The sequence below is a fragment of the Pavona decussata genome, unplaced genomic scaffold (assembly GCF_977016875.1).
Source record: "Pavona decussata unplaced genomic scaffold, jaPavDecu1.1 SCAFFOLD_32, whole genome shotgun sequence".
In the NCBI taxonomy this organism is placed as follows: domain Eukaryota; kingdom Metazoa; phylum Cnidaria; class Anthozoa; order Scleractinia; family Agariciidae; genus Pavona; species Pavona decussata.
Genome location: NW_028145455.1, coordinates 1,637,501 through 1,652,500, shown reverse-complemented (window position 1 = coordinate 1,652,500; position 15,000 = coordinate 1,637,501). Strand labels below are relative to the sequence as shown.

Genomic DNA, 15,000 nt, shown 5'->3' with positions numbered 1-15,000 from the left:
ATCTATGTTCTGCGAATTTTAATTTGATCATTGATCCGCGTTAACAATGAATAAATGAATGCATTCTTTGAAACGACTAATGGGTTCAATTTTCAAATAATCGATCCATTAATAGAGTCTAGGGGGGTACGCTTGACCTGGTTCGACTGTAAACCTAGGCTGTCGTTTTTGACTAGCTTGCTGTAAAGCATACCTGTATCTAAAAAAGTAGAATGTAAACACGGAATATATGCAATTGCCAAACAAAGTGTTTTTGTTACTTCTATACATAAAAGGAAAGCACGTACGAGACAATAACAAAAAGATGACACTTATCATGTAAAACGCTCCTGAGGGAGTGTTGAGGTTAGTCGGTGTATGCAAATTCAGCTCTGTTTAGGTTGTTTAGAGTTATATATGAAACTGTGCAATACTCTTTTTGTTGATAAAGGTAATTGTAGAAAAACAAGGAATAAAGCTTTTGGGTAAAAGCATAGTTCCAAGAGGCAGAAATTGACTTACGTTGTGGTCTCCATTGGGCTCTCCTTTAAGTGCTCCGGTATGGTTCCGCAGGTAAATCTTTCTTCGCCTACAACAAGATGTCGATCAATAACTTTGGAATCAAATCCGAGTGCTCTGGCTTTTTTCATTGCCTTGATCAAAAAGCGACGTTCCTGCTGAATGGCTTTAGCATAGTCCTGCGTAATGTAAGCATCCTGATATGTTGTGGAGTTTTTCAGATCTTTCTTCCTTGCCCATACCAAGTCCCTGTCTTCGCGACACACAAATCTCGTAATAATTGGCCGCTTTTTTTCCGACTGCAGACTTTCCTACCCTGTGAACGGCATGAAATCTGACATTGGTGACATCTATTTTCAGGTCGTTTCGTATCAGATTAATAATCATTCCTTTGCAGTCTTCTCCGCGATCCTCTGGTAGATTCATGAATTTCAAGTTTTCGCGACGCGTGTAGTTCTCTAAAGCAATGTTGTTTTCTTTTTCCACATTTAGAAGAAGCGTTGTTTTCTGTAATTCAGACTTCAGCTCGTCAATCTCCTTTTGTTGAGAGTCTTTGACGTCTTTGTGGGTTTTCAGCTCGGCGGCATGATTTTCAATATGCTCCCAAGCTTGCTCCAGAGACTTTTCAATGCTGTTGATGGTAGCTTTCAGACCATCCAAGTCCTCTTTTATTTCGTGGCGAAAGCAATCCATGTCTGTCTGGAGTCGCTCTATTTTGTTCTCCAATCTGTCGCCCAAAGATTTGATTGAATCGACGATTTGTTTCAAGACACCATCAAGGGGAACGTTATGCTCTTTTCCAACCTCGTGTTCTTTGCTTGTTGGCGCCGCCATCTTCGGTTTCTTCGGGTCGGTCGACGGTGGGCTATAAGAGAAGGATCTTTCTGCTCTTTTCTTGTTTTTTTTCTTCATAAAAAGAAAGGCATTAACTGATTTTTGAAAGTTTAGTTCAATCTGAGCGACATCGTTGTTTGAGAGCCGAATAATCCAGCTATATTCAGGCTCGTGACCGTCCGCCATTGTCACGCTTGGTAACCTCAATATTAGTTAGATTCTAGAAAAAGGCGAAGACCTATTATATGATGGCAATTATTAAGGTCCTCCGAACAGATACATCTACCAAAAAGAACCGTTGGATGCCTTGACAGAAGGGAAGACAGCAAAGCTCGGTACAGTGCCATATTTTTTGTTCACTCGGTGATTACGCTCGATTTCCCCCGCATCGTCTCGGGTCCGGTAAGGGAGCCTGTTGTTGCTCAAGGAGTCGCTTCAGAACAACAATGAAATTTAGAAGCGGAGTTTCGGGCAATTAGAACTCGCCGACTAAAATTAATAAATTCGCACGCTAAAAGTACTTTGAACTTGATAGAAATTATGTGCGTAGTGTGGAATTATTTGATGAAGTTTATATAATTAATATTCTGTAATAGGAAAATGAAACCAGACAGTCACTCCGCTTTTGATTTAGAAAAGCAAACGATTTCTAATAATTTGGAATTTCTTTTAAGTTCGAGGACTCAATATCTGATCAACTTTACTTCGCGCACCTCATAAAAAGCGGCTCATATTCTACACGTTTATTGAAATTGCTGAGCCGTCAAAGGATGAATGGTGAAAATGTTCCTTGTCATTTTGTAAACAGCAACATCGATGTCACATTTGTGGGTGAGTAGAAACCAAAAGTGTACATGATTGAAGAACAGTTTTCCTCCAACAAACTGCATTCAAAACTGAAAAAGTAAATAGTGGACTTTTAAAGTTATTATCACTACAGTGCTTATGGCTCCGATTTTACTTGGTCTTAACATATTTTCTGGTTGAATAGGTTTATAAGTATGAATAAACATTTCTTGGGAAACTCTGCACGGCATAATATTTTAAAATGTGTACTCCATTCAGCGCGGAATGTAGAGAATAGAAAATACGACAGGCGAAAGTACCGACATTGTTTTCCAGTACTCTTACTTACTCTTCCGCTGGAGTATCTCGATAGTTTCGCTTGGCATTCTTAAAGAGAGAATAGTTTAAACATCTCCTTAAAAGTGGTAGCGAAATTATTTTCTGATCCAGAGATACACTTAACTACGTCGAAATGTTCTTCAGCTTTGCTATAGTTCAAACTTTTCCATAACATATAATCATAGTTGGCCCCAACGATCAAAAACATGAAATAAGTCAAGTAATTATCTCCTTCGTCCTCTGCAAAACCAACCTCTCAAGGGCTGTTTACATGGAGGAAGTCGGATCATCCTAGCGCAATATGTTTTCTGTATTCAGTTTGCATGCAAAAGGTTGTACTTGAACCTAGCGCTAGGATCTTCCTAACGATAGGATCTTCCGATCTCTGAGATAGGAAGATCAAAGCGCAATGTAAACTACCGTCGCTCAGAAGGTCGGAAGGTCCTAGTACTAGGGACCAAAAAGAACAGACATGGCGGCATCCGGGTGTTCCGCTGCTAAAGGCCGACATTTTTTCCCTTTTCCACTTGGCAGCCACCTCGACCGACTTTCTGCATGTAAGCCAAACGAAAAGTTGTTTCACCTTCTGGGAGCTTCCCAGTGCTCAGTGAGTGCTTGGATGTAAACATGCCCTTAGTTTTCCATATAACGTGGGATCAGGTCCAAAGCAGCGCTCTTAAGTCTTCAAGTTAAAATGGCGGGTCGTGTTTCCCGCGGGAATGGAGTACCAAGCAAAACGAAATAGGGCGTGGTCGTGGGTTAAGTTTTTCATTCACAGCTGGCCTCTGTACCAACGCGTGATGATACCATCATCGCAGATATCATCAGAAGTTACAGAAAGCCTCGATCAAAACACTCGAAGCGAAAATATATTTGAATCCATTAACGCAACTGTCCAGACCTCTCCTAAATTGCTTCGCCTCCATTTACCGAACGTTACGGCTCGACAAGATGTCATCAACATCATAAGGAAACATACACGTCGTCCTTCAGTTGGATTAATCTTCCGTACAAGATAAAGTATTATCTTATTACCGTGACAAAACTGCCGGGCTAAAAACATATATATATATATATATATATATATATATATATATATATATATATATATATATATATATATATATATATATATAGTTAGTCTGCTTCCATCCAGCACATCTGAACTAAATGATTTTTTTATTATTGATTGTGGTTGTAGAAAAGTTTGGATTGTGCTATTTAACTATATTAACTGAACAGTCTTAAAATAAAGCAACATTTTTTATAGATAGTCGGATTTATCCCTGAAAGCGATCAAGCGGGAAATTAAAAAACGTGTTAAGTCTACTTATTGGCCGGTGTAGTAGTTTACCGGAGAAATTTCGCGTTACACTGATTTCACCATAACATCCCGTTGTTTGAGCTCAGATATCAGGCATATGACCTGAGTGCTCGTAAACAGCTCAACAATCAACGATCTTGGAAGTACGATTGAGGAAAACTTAGTCACCGAAATGCAGTCGATGATTCTGTTATTCTTCCTGATTGCGATTGCAACTGGTTCTTCGACCATTGTTCAGAAAGCCATAAAATCTCTAGAAGCAACTTTGGAGAGAAAGTTTGACCAGCCCAATTAGCCGCAGTGAAAGCCAATGCACCAGAAAATCCCGATAATTTCTGCCGTGATTACCGGTATGAATGACAAAAAAGTACGCCATAGGATGATCACGCCGCCTTGACATCTCGTTTCGAGTTTCCTCGCGCGGATTTGTCGAAAATGGCCACTTCAAAGCTAGAGTTCCCGACATATTTTCTTATTTCTTTCTTTTCTTTGTTTAATTTTTTCCTCGACGTCCGTTACTGAGTATATGTTTTTCCCTTTTGACAGAACCGAAGTTTGCTTCGTGTAAGGATATCTACAACAAACACAAGTAAGTTCGCTGAAGGGAAAATGAATCGAGTTTTTGGCGATCTGAAACAGATTTTGAGAAATTTCAAGGATGTTTTTTTTTTTTTTGCGCACCAGTTATGTAGATCACTGTTTTCCCATCCTTTACCCTCTGCCGGTTTCGATTTTCCTGAGCTTCCTTTTAATTTGTTTACTGAAAGATGCCGTATACACATGGAACATGTTGCCAATATTCATTCTGTTTTACCAAGGGCCCAAGGGAACAGAGCTTATTCGCTCCATATGCCCTCTGGGAAGGTGGATGTGTACTGTCACATGTCAACCCAAGGGATTGGAGCATGTGGAGGAGGTGGATGGACGCTGGTCATGAAAACTGATGGCAATAAGGTACACGTCACATAACAACAGCCCTTTTAAAGCCATTGTCATAACATTTGCGAATGTATCGCTGAAAACAACTTAAAAATGCAGTTTTGGAAGTGGATAGGGAGACTTCGGCTACTGGCGGAAATCTTCGATAATTTTATCCTAAGGCTTTAACAAAACTTTGCTTATTAGGTTAACATCCTCAATAACTTCGGAAGTCATACATATAGGAAACACTTTAGACGGCTCATGAATATGATTTAGAAACTTCAGATGATCTTTGAAGTACAGAATTTGTTAAAGAGGGTCGCGCAAATCTTGCTGGAAGTAGCATTATAATATTATACGAATTTAACGCTGGTGATGATCATCTTGAAATGCTATGTCGTAAAATGTAATTTAAAAAAGTGGGCAGTGTAAAAATAATTCATTTTTACTAGTTTCTCCAAGTTCCGCGGTTTATAGTTCCGCAGAATAGTGAAACCCCTGGTAAAAAATACAGAATTAAGTTGCAGATGTTGATCAGTATACTAAAATGACTTGGAGGTCGCGATCGACATCTGAAATGATATAACTAACCTGATTAATTGTGTTCATAGAACTTAATATTTCTCTTATTTCCCGCAGCCAACGTTTCACTTCAAGTCCAAACTCTGGAGCAACAAGAGCCACTTCAACCTTCCAGGAGGAAAGACCTTGTTTGACAATCATGAAACAAAGCTTCCAACCTACTGGAACACACCCTTCTCCAAGATCTGTCTCGGTATGAAGTTCGGACATCAGACAAGATTCATTGTCATCACCAAGGGCGCCAGCTCCCTGTACTCACTGATCGCCGATGGTAATTACAGCGCTACCTCACTGGGTCGTAACACGTGGAAGTCGCTTCTCGGTTCTTCTGCATCCTTGCAGCCAAACTGTAACAAAGAAGGGTTCAACACTTTGCTTTACAATAGTAATTCTCCCAGAGCCAGAATCGGCATCGTTGCTAATGAACAAAATGACTGCAATTCTCCTGATTCCAGAATCGGTTTTGGTACTGGAGGTTCCCCTGATGACTCCAACACGTGTGGAAACGAGGCTGTGCATGGAGGAGATAACGGAAACAAGCACATCAAAACCATGGGCTACATTCTGGTGCAATAACAATCACAAGAAACTGAAAAACTCAGCTTTCTCACAAAGGCTTTAAGCCATAAGTAAAGTATAGAACAAAGAAAGTGAATGGAAATTTTCAATAAGCAAATTAAAGTTTTGTCTTTCAAAAACAGCAAACGCAGCAAAAACTCTTTACTGGTTATGTTGTTTTGCATTCCACTAAGAAACGTGTGTGTAGTTATCGAATTAATTAGATTCCTTATGTAAGAAATAAAATTGATGATTTTACTGACGTGAGTGGTAAGAGTGTTGACGGAAAAGAGAATAACTAGGGATATTTTATTTATTTATTTATTTTTTTTTTTTGAAGCAAAGTATTTGTCCAACGGAAGAAAGTTCGGGTTTTGTGAGCGATTCTTCCTAACTCCACTGTCCTACTCAATCCGCAATGTGCGCACTCAAATTAATTGTTCATCTAAATTCCTTCCGAACGGAAATGAACTAAAGACCGCGCCGTGAACTCGCTTTTTGCGTGTCTAAGATGTCACTTTTGTTTCTTTATCAATAATAAAGCCTATTCTACCTAAAGGACTTTATCTATTAACATAAGACCAGCAGCTAAACTCATTGCTTTTGTTATTGTTGTTTTTTTCAGACATTTCACTAGTTGTTGCATGTCTAGCAGCTTCTAGCGTTTGGGTGGCTAAATCCCCCTCCCCCGGCCCCCCTCCCCTACCCCAGAGTTTTGGATAAACTGACAACCTGTCAAACGTATTTTGTATATTTTACTGATTCAGCATGATCACCTAGTTTAGGTGTATTTTCAAATCAAAATTTGCCAGTATGGAGCGATGAAAGACTTAACCGCTAGGTGTTTTTTCTAATGTTTCATTGTCTGTCCGATTTACATGCATTTTAGCTTGCCCCTGTGGCCATGGGGTGGGCTTGGGAATTTTGATGCAAGGTAAGGAAAGTGCATTTGACATTGTTGTTGTCACTATGGCAAGTACAAAAAACCACCTGCTGAGATGTTGTATTCAGTGCTTCCGCTAACGTTTTCTTTTCAAGTACATGTTTTTCTTTTTTCGCTTCCTTTCCTACTTTGTTGTAGTCTTCAACTACATGTAAAAGTCATGGAGTCATTAAAATTTTCCAGCGTTTCTTGACCTTTGACTACAAACCGTATAGACTATCACTTGTCAAAACGACCTCAGGCGGAGAACTTGCAGTTTGCTATTGCTCACTGCTAAAATTTGCTTCACCACATCAAATGCTGTTTAGGTGATTGCCATTAACTTCTGGACATGTTTACAAGGGTAATTATAGAAGGGAACCTAGATGGGAGAGAAATATGTGCAAACAGTTTTTTACACAGAAGACTCTGACCGTTGAAGTTTAATTTTTAAGTCACGTGACATGAAATTGATATTATCAACCAAGTTTTAGTACGATTGAATGATAACCTCTTTCCTAAAGTAACTACTGTAGGTCAGATAAGCTGGTGATCCATTGCCCTAAAAGATGCAAAAGATTAGTTTTGACAAAGATTTGTCTGTCAACCTGCCAAGAAAAATTATGGATAGAATGTATATGTTTCATTGTTGATCTGAATTGAACTCCTCAGCCATGCTTGTTATATAGCCAACTAGAATGCTTCCTGCAACTGAGAATTTTTAACCATGTTATTCTCAAGTTGAATGATTTTTTTAGTTTTTTAAAGAATTGGTTTGAACATCAAGGCATTTCATCTGTAGTGATCATATCCTCTATTCTCGTAACCTGTATGTTTAATCAAGCAGCGATATTGTAAGGGAAATTAGATGTAGGTCAGTATTGGCTCTTAAAGAGATTTTTTTTGTAAACATTCAGTGTGTTTTCTAAAATGTGAACTGTGAAAGCAATTTTTTTGGAAAATTCAGACTCATTTCTTGCTTTTTGCCTTATAGAAACCAATTTCACGTCTGCAAGTATTGTTTGCATGCGTACGCAATAAGGGGCGCAATTAGGGAAATTGAAGTTCATCTATTTAGTATTTCAGCACCAGTGCTTCGTCATTTGAAGTGGGCCAGTCTAGCAATAAGACAGCTATTTAACTTAATCCAACTGTGCTTTTAGTTTTGAAGTTTTGCTTGACACGGAACTCGTATACCACAAACACAACAAAGAATGTGTAGGCGCTTTTCATCCAACTTGACAAGTGTGCGGCCGGCTTTATCGGTATCGAAACAGCCGATGCCGGTATCGATGATATCGAGCTCTTGGTATCGATATTGGCCAAGCCTTACTTCTGTTAAATGTTTATGAACTTGCAATCCCCTACCCTTCAAGCAGAGATCCTTTTTTTTTTTTACAACTGCCATATTTATTATGTCATAAGTAAGTAAGGAAGTAAGTAAGTAAGTTTATTAACGTGACTAAACACTTAGCTAACCAGCTACTTTACAGGAATAGTCACAAAATAAAATAGTAATAATAATAATAATAAAAGGAAAAAGTAATGAAAATGATAAATGAAAATACTGAAAAAGATGAGAAAGATACTATTTACAATGTTTCTAAGATTATTGAATATATAGTATAAAATTGTATAAAATGTTTTAAAATATATCAGCATTTGATTACAACATGTAGCGGCCGGCCAAATCCGTATCTAATATCTGTTTCTTGAACAGTTTGTAAGAGTCCGCTTTTCGGTATTCATTCGGTAGTTTATTCCACAGGTTGGCTCCTTCGTATCTGAGTGATTTAAGTCCGTACTTAGTCGTATTTACTTTTGGTAATGTCAAGATTTTGTCTCCTCGAAGATTATAATTACTTTCCCTTAGTTCCACTAGATCGCATAGTGATTCTGACACGCCCTGCCTATTAACTACTTTGTATACAGTAGTAGTATACAGTCATGCTCTTAATAATGTTTTAACTGATGTTACAGTTAAAAAAATTCTTACTAGTAAACACGCCATTCACGCGTTTCTATTTATGCTGTTTTTATAACATGTTTGGAAGAACATAAGTGTTTACGATAAGTGATTTAGTATGATTAAGTTCAATGACTATAATCCTTGGATTTTCTGTTTCCAGGACCATCTTTCTCAAATCAAAATCTTTGCGCGACCTCGTCAATGGAAAAACAATGGATGCAATTATTCTTTTTTTAGATAATGGTGTCATAATTTCTGTTGACAGCACCTTCACTCCCTCCACCCCGGTGATGTCACTATCCTTTTTTAAGGTTATGATCTCAATTACGTCATCTCTAATAATATAATAATAACAATAATAATAATAATAATAATAATAATAATAATAATAATAATTTAATATTTATATTGCGCAAAATACATGTTAATATGATCAAATGCGCATACCTATGACGTCTACCTATGACGTCATCGACGTTAATTCATTCCACCGCAAATTAAATGAGAATCCACCGCAAAAAATCCGGAAACCGTGGTCCCTACCACACTACTCTCCAAGCTTTAAACCATTCATGCATCTTTTCAATTTGTTCGTGGACACTTGGTTTTTTTGTCACTTCTGGAAGAACTTCAGGAAATGGGATAGGTTCGATTGCTCCATACTCGTTGCTTGTTCGGTGGGGCATGTTCAAGCGGTAGTCATTGTGCCTTGTTCGGAACTCCACTCCGTTAAGAACTGCAACGAACTCTCGCAGGCGAACAACGTGCGCATGCAGATGACCACGAGTTTAACCAACATAGCTACCTGCATCACAGAGATTACATTGAAAACGATAAACTACACATTGTTGGTTAACTAGCTGTGGTTTTGGTTCAAATTCTTGGAGGTCTTGGCCAATTTTGCAACTGACAAATACGGGTTGGATTGTGGTTTGGAGCTTAAGACTAAGGTCTTTCAATTGAGTCTTAACAATGTCAGCGGAAACTTGATCCTTAAAAGGAATGATCACTCGAGTCACGTCATCTACTCGTGCGCACGTTGTTGGCCACAACAGCACTTCATCCGCTGTGCGGAAACATCATGATAACGATCACGAAAGCGCAGTCACTGAAGACCTCCTTAGCTGTTTCAAAGTACTGAAAAAATGCAGGAACAAATTTGATTGTTTAATTAACGAAATGCTGTAAATCAACAATTAAGACCACGCTTGAATGTACAAACAGATACGATCCGCGCCAAAGTATTTATTTAAACTACCCCGTTAATACAAATCTAAGATCTTAATCCTGTGAACTCGCTTGTATTATTCATTCCTTGAGAATGGCGTCATGACGTCGCCGAAACGTCGGAACATTATATCGCTAGTTTTTACTTGCCTGTGTATTTCTAAAGCATTAATAATTAGATTAAAAGGAAACATGAAAAACCGCGATAGGAAAGCTACTTTCAAAACGAAATTTTATGGGTTCCCAAATTTTTCCAAACCACACCAAGGAGCCGGATTAAATTCTACATTAGAGAGGAATAAAGTTAACCAGGGAACTTTTTAGAATCTACCAGGGTCCAGGAGAATGAAATTTCACGAGTGAGGGCAAAATAACTCACAGCTAGGTTTTCACCGGGTCAATTACCGAAGGTTGCTTTTACCTTTTTTCATATGACGAAAACTGAATTCGTATCTAGTCTGGAATAGTAATTTCCGAATTGCTCTGAACCTCATTCTGATAGCGAGGCTCCATGCAAAGTTTTATTTTTAATTCATATCCAAACAAAACTAATGTTCATAATCAGAAGCTTTGCATGAAGCCTGGCTTTCATAATGAGGTTCAAAGTAACTAAGAAATGACCCTATTAGGTCGCCTGTTGAAATTGATATGCCATCCAGAGGTGTATGCTGTTAAAAGTTAAAAGTATAAAGTAAAGTACTTAAAGAAGCTGTTAAAAATTAAAAAGTAAAACAAAGAGTTATTTTTCATATATGGCTGGCATATTTAAATAATAAAAAAGAAAAGTGTATTTGTAACTAGCTTCTTCTATGTCTGAAAGCAAACACCAGTTTACATTAACAAAATCCCAGGTAGTCCAACAAGTTCAACTTGGTAAAGTTATTAGCACAGCAAAGTATGATACGATGATTCCAAAGATCTGAAAAGAAGCAAAACATCGGTTTGAATGGTGATATATAAACATATTTTGCGATATCAAATTAACATTTTGCACTTCAAGCTTTGTTAATGGTCATTAATCTAAAAGAAAATCTCGAGCCAGATTCACGAAGCCCTCCTACGTTAGGAAGTATCCTAAGTATTGCTTCTAGAAAAAATTCTATTGTTGGGCTAATCATTAAGACGTCTCTTAAGGTGGTCTGCCACTCAAAAAGTTAATTTCTTTAGAAAAGAACTTTGCCGGAAATGTTTACCATCACTTCATAGCGATTCACGCCCTGGCTTCGAAATGAGTCTTGTCAGGTCACATGTCGTAATAGTTAATGATTAACCAGACTTCTAAGTAAAAAAATAGGGGTGTTCATTGTAAGCACGATATCTAACTAAAGCACGGTTGGATAAGTATGAAATCAACTTAGATCTGTCCACTGATAAATTCTTTAGGCGATAAACCTCGAAAATTAAGCAGCTTGGCCTCTTTAGAATTTTTTTTTTTTTCCAGAAAGTAAGGTAGAAGGAAATAAAAAAGAGGGCAAGGATTCACTTACTGGGAAGCAGTTCAAGATCGTGAGCATCTTTTAGGTTTACGACCTAGGAAATTAAGTCCTTAAATCCTGCTGAAAATATCATAACACTAGGTTACAAAGCGCCCGAGATATCGTTCTCAAAAGTTCATTCAATTCGAAAAATGCAGTTATTGAAGAAAAACAGTCTTGAAGATAAGGGAACGGATTCTAGACAGCTTATCCGTCGCTCACTGTTATCCTAAAACTATTGTCAAATTCAAGTTGCCACATTAAAGTACAAGCTGAACGGTAATTTGATGCAAAAACCACGGTTTCTGTAAGATTTGGGTCATGTTTTGTCGGTTTTGAACTCGGAACTCAGGGCTCTCTCCTCAGTCAGGTGTTTCTCCACAGTAGCCTGCGTTTACTAGCAGCATTTTCGTTTGCGGTCCTTTGCAGTTTATTCTTTACTTTAATTTTGGGCTGTAGATCTTCTTAGTTTGGTTTCTTGGTTTGGCCATGTACTCTTGAAGGAAATTTTTTCCTTTCCTCCCTTAACTTATTGCAACAGCGACATGTTATCTCAGATGCTTTGTTTATTGTTCGTAGTCACGCGCTATGACGTAGGCAAACGTCTGTCTTTCAGGCTATCCGTGCATTTGGTAGACAACCGATCGCGTTGGTTGTTCTACTTTTTGCTGTGCTACACCGTGCTGACGAGAGCCAACCAGCTCAAAACAGCTGTCCACGGTTGCATTTTTTGATTCTCGGTTTGGTCTCTTTCATGCCGCTGTCGTGTTAAGTTTTCTACGCAGTCAGATGAGCCCTGCATTTATTTGAGGTCTTTGAGCTACAAATAAGTACAGTCGACTCCCGATAACTCGAACCCTCGCTAACTCGAACCTCGCGCTAACTCGAACCAATTTTCCTTACATTTCAGGTCATTTTCTATATAATTTTGACTCCTGATAACTCGAACCTTTTTCTATTCTCACTGAATAATTAATTAGCGCATCATGAAACGACCTTTCAAATTGCTCCGTGGCCCTGGGGATGGCATTAGTGCATTTCGGGCTTTACTTATTAATAAGCTAGGCCATGTGGCTTTGATTTTACTCTGTCACAGCGCCGTCCGCCGAAACGAACGGCCGAGTTTCGTTTTTTCTAGTCGGTCAACCAACACCAGCCCGTTTTTTTCTTTTCTTCGCTTGAACTGTGGTTTCTTTCTTCATGGCGGAGCCGGCGGGCGATTTACCTGCGTTGCCACCAGCACCAGAACCGCCTCTAGAACCTCCGGCGGAACCTGCGCCAAGACCGGCAGCAGAACCCGTGGTGGAACCTAATCAGGTATTTTTTCTGTCTCTTCCGCTTTGTGGTACGTGTTTCGGCTTGTTTTCGTATGCTAGTCTTCTGTCGTAGGCCGTCTTATCATAGTTTTTTCTTTGGCGTTTCGGTTAGTTTGGTATTCTTACCTGTTTTCGCCGGTTTCGTTATCTGGGTGGTTTTTACGTGCCACGTGTCCCTTGGGTATGCTTGTTTGTCACCGTTCGTTCCCTTGTTTCTTGTTTTTTCTCTGGTGTTATCTCTACAAGTTCTTAGGACCTTTTTATGTTCGTAGGTTTTACCTTTAGGAGTAGACCTTTATTCTGGTATTGTTAAGTTATGTTTTCGGTTTGTGCCTGTTTTGTTTTGCGGGCTCCGGGAGCCCATACTTTATCTCTCGTTTCGGAAACCGCTTTTAATCCGTTGCATATCTTAGGTTTTTGGCTCCGGGAGCCAGGTTGTAATGTATCTTTTATTGATTACGGTCCGGGAGCCAGATTTTAAAGAAGTTTGTTATCAACGGTCCGGGACCGTTTTGGCTCCGGGAGCCAGATTTCAAAGAAGTTTGCTATTAACGGTCCGGGACCGTTTTGGCTCCGGGAGCCAGATTTCAAGGAAGTTTGTTATTAACGGTCCGGGACCGTTTTGGCTCCGGGAGCCAGTTTTGTAAGAAGATTGTTATTAACGGTCCGGGATCGTTTTGGCTCCGGGAGCCAGATTTGAAAGGAGATTGTTATTAACGGTCCGGGACCGTTTTGGCTCCGGGAGCCAGATTTGAAAGTAGTTTTGTTATTAACGGTCCGGGACCGTTTTGGCTCCGGGAGCCAGTTATGTAAGAAGATTGTTACTAACGGTCCGGGGGCCAGATTTCAAAGAAGTTTGTTATTGACGGTCCGGGACCGTTTTTGGCTCCGGGAGCCAGTTTTTGTAAGAAGATTGTTATTAACGGTCCGGGACCGTTTTTGGCTCCGGGAGCCAGATTTGAAAGGAGTTTCTTATTAACGGTCCGGGACCGTTTTTAGCTCCGGGAGCCAGTTTTGAAAGGAGTTTGTTATTAATGGTCCGGGACCGCTTTGGCTCCGGGAGCCAGTTTTGAAAGGAGTTTCTTATTAACGGTCCGGGACCGTTTTGGCTCCGGGAGCCGGCTTTAAAGGAGTTTAGTCTTTACGGTCCGGGACCGTATTTTTTGCTCCGGGAGCCAGCTTTGTAAGCGGTTTGTTATTACGGTCCGGGGACCGTTATTAGCTCCTGGGGCCAGTCTCAGGGTTTGTTGTTTACCGTACGGGACCATCCTTTGGCCTCAGAAACACAGTTTTGTGTTTATTGTTAGACGTTCGGAGCCCGTTTCCTTAGGGTACGGTTTCGTGTTTCTGGGACCCCGCTGTTTTATAGGATTTTGTGCGTTTGGTCCTAGACCCTCAGGTATTCAGACCCCGCCTACGTTTTTGGAAAGAATTTCGTTTGAAATTTTAGCTTTCTTAGTGTTTCACCTTAGGCTGTATCAGTCAAGGGCTGACCCTCTTTTTGCTTTCGTATTTACGATTTCTGTCCGCGCGGCTCCGGGGCTGTTTGTCTCTAAGCGATCTTTTCTTTGTGTTTCGGGATCGTTCAACCCTTAACAGCTTTTTGGTTCCACACAGAAGTTTTTGTTCAGTTCACCGCCCGGTTTGTTTAGTTAAGAGATCATCGTTAGGTCGGTTAGGACGGCTTATATTTTAACGTTTGCGTTTGTTTATCTGGTTGGGAAGAGACATATCTGGACTACTCGCGTTTTGTCTGGGCCCTCGCTTAATCCTAGGTGTTCCTTTTTCGACCTCTCTAGGCTGATGATCACATTAAACTCCTGGAAGATAAACTTAAAGTTCTGGAGGAGAAACAGGGTACTAACACCGTCACAGCGGCCCTTTCATCTGTACGTAATGCCCTTCAGAAGCCAGGAACGGTTTATGATCCTTGGGAGGCGTCCGCCCACGTAGAGGCCCTGGTGCGGGCGGCCAGATCTGTCGCCCATGAGAAAGCAGACTACTATGCCGCAATTTTAGATGAGTTAAAGGGGAGATCCAACTCTCTCTCTCCTTCTGCACACCAGAGTTTACTCTTGGGCCTTTTGGGTGATCCAACCAGAGCGAAGGTGGCCAAGGAATCATCAGCGCTCCTTAAAGCTATACATCGTGAGGAGCCTTCGCTATTTAGCCGTCCCAGCTCTCGCCAGCTCAGGCGCCAACGCCCTTATCCCCCCAGTCAGCCTATTTACTACAGATGCGGCTTGCCT

The 15,000-nt window shown here is 40.0% G+C and overlaps 3 protein-coding genes across 4 annotated transcripts in view; 1 reads left to right on the top strand and 2 right to left on the bottom strand.

The window, feature by feature from the left end:
• The window catches only part of LOC146484567 (uncharacterized), a 13,773-nt gene extending 7,527 nt beyond the window's left edge, over positions 1 to 6,246 (top strand). The window contains exons 4-6 of the mRNA XM_085104702.1: positions 4,328 to 4,370; positions 4,600 to 4,735; positions 5,342 to 6,246. Of these exons, the coding sequence (XP_084960828.1) occupies positions 4,328 to 4,370; positions 4,600 to 4,735; positions 5,342 to 5,860 (698 nt within the window). The 3' untranslated portion in view covers positions 5,861 to 6,246. The remainder of the gene's footprint in view (positions 1 to 4,327; positions 4,371 to 4,599; positions 4,736 to 5,341) is intronic.
• Positions 1 to 15,000, bottom strand: part of LOC146484565 (uncharacterized) — a 46,816-nt gene that overhangs the window by 21,595 nt on the left and 10,221 nt on the right. The gene's annotated exons all lie outside the window — the stretch shown is intronic.
• LOC146484566 (uncharacterized) overlaps positions 9,180 to 15,000 on the bottom strand; it is a 14,696-nt gene continuing 8,875 nt past the window's right edge. For both annotated transcript variants that reach the window (XM_085104691.1, XM_085104692.1), the window contains exon 4: positions 9,180 to 10,879. In XM_085104691.1, the coding sequence (XP_084960817.1) occupies positions 10,826 to 10,879 (54 nt within the window). In that variant the 3' untranslated portion in view covers positions 9,180 to 10,825. The remainder of the gene's footprint in view (positions 10,880 to 15,000) is intronic.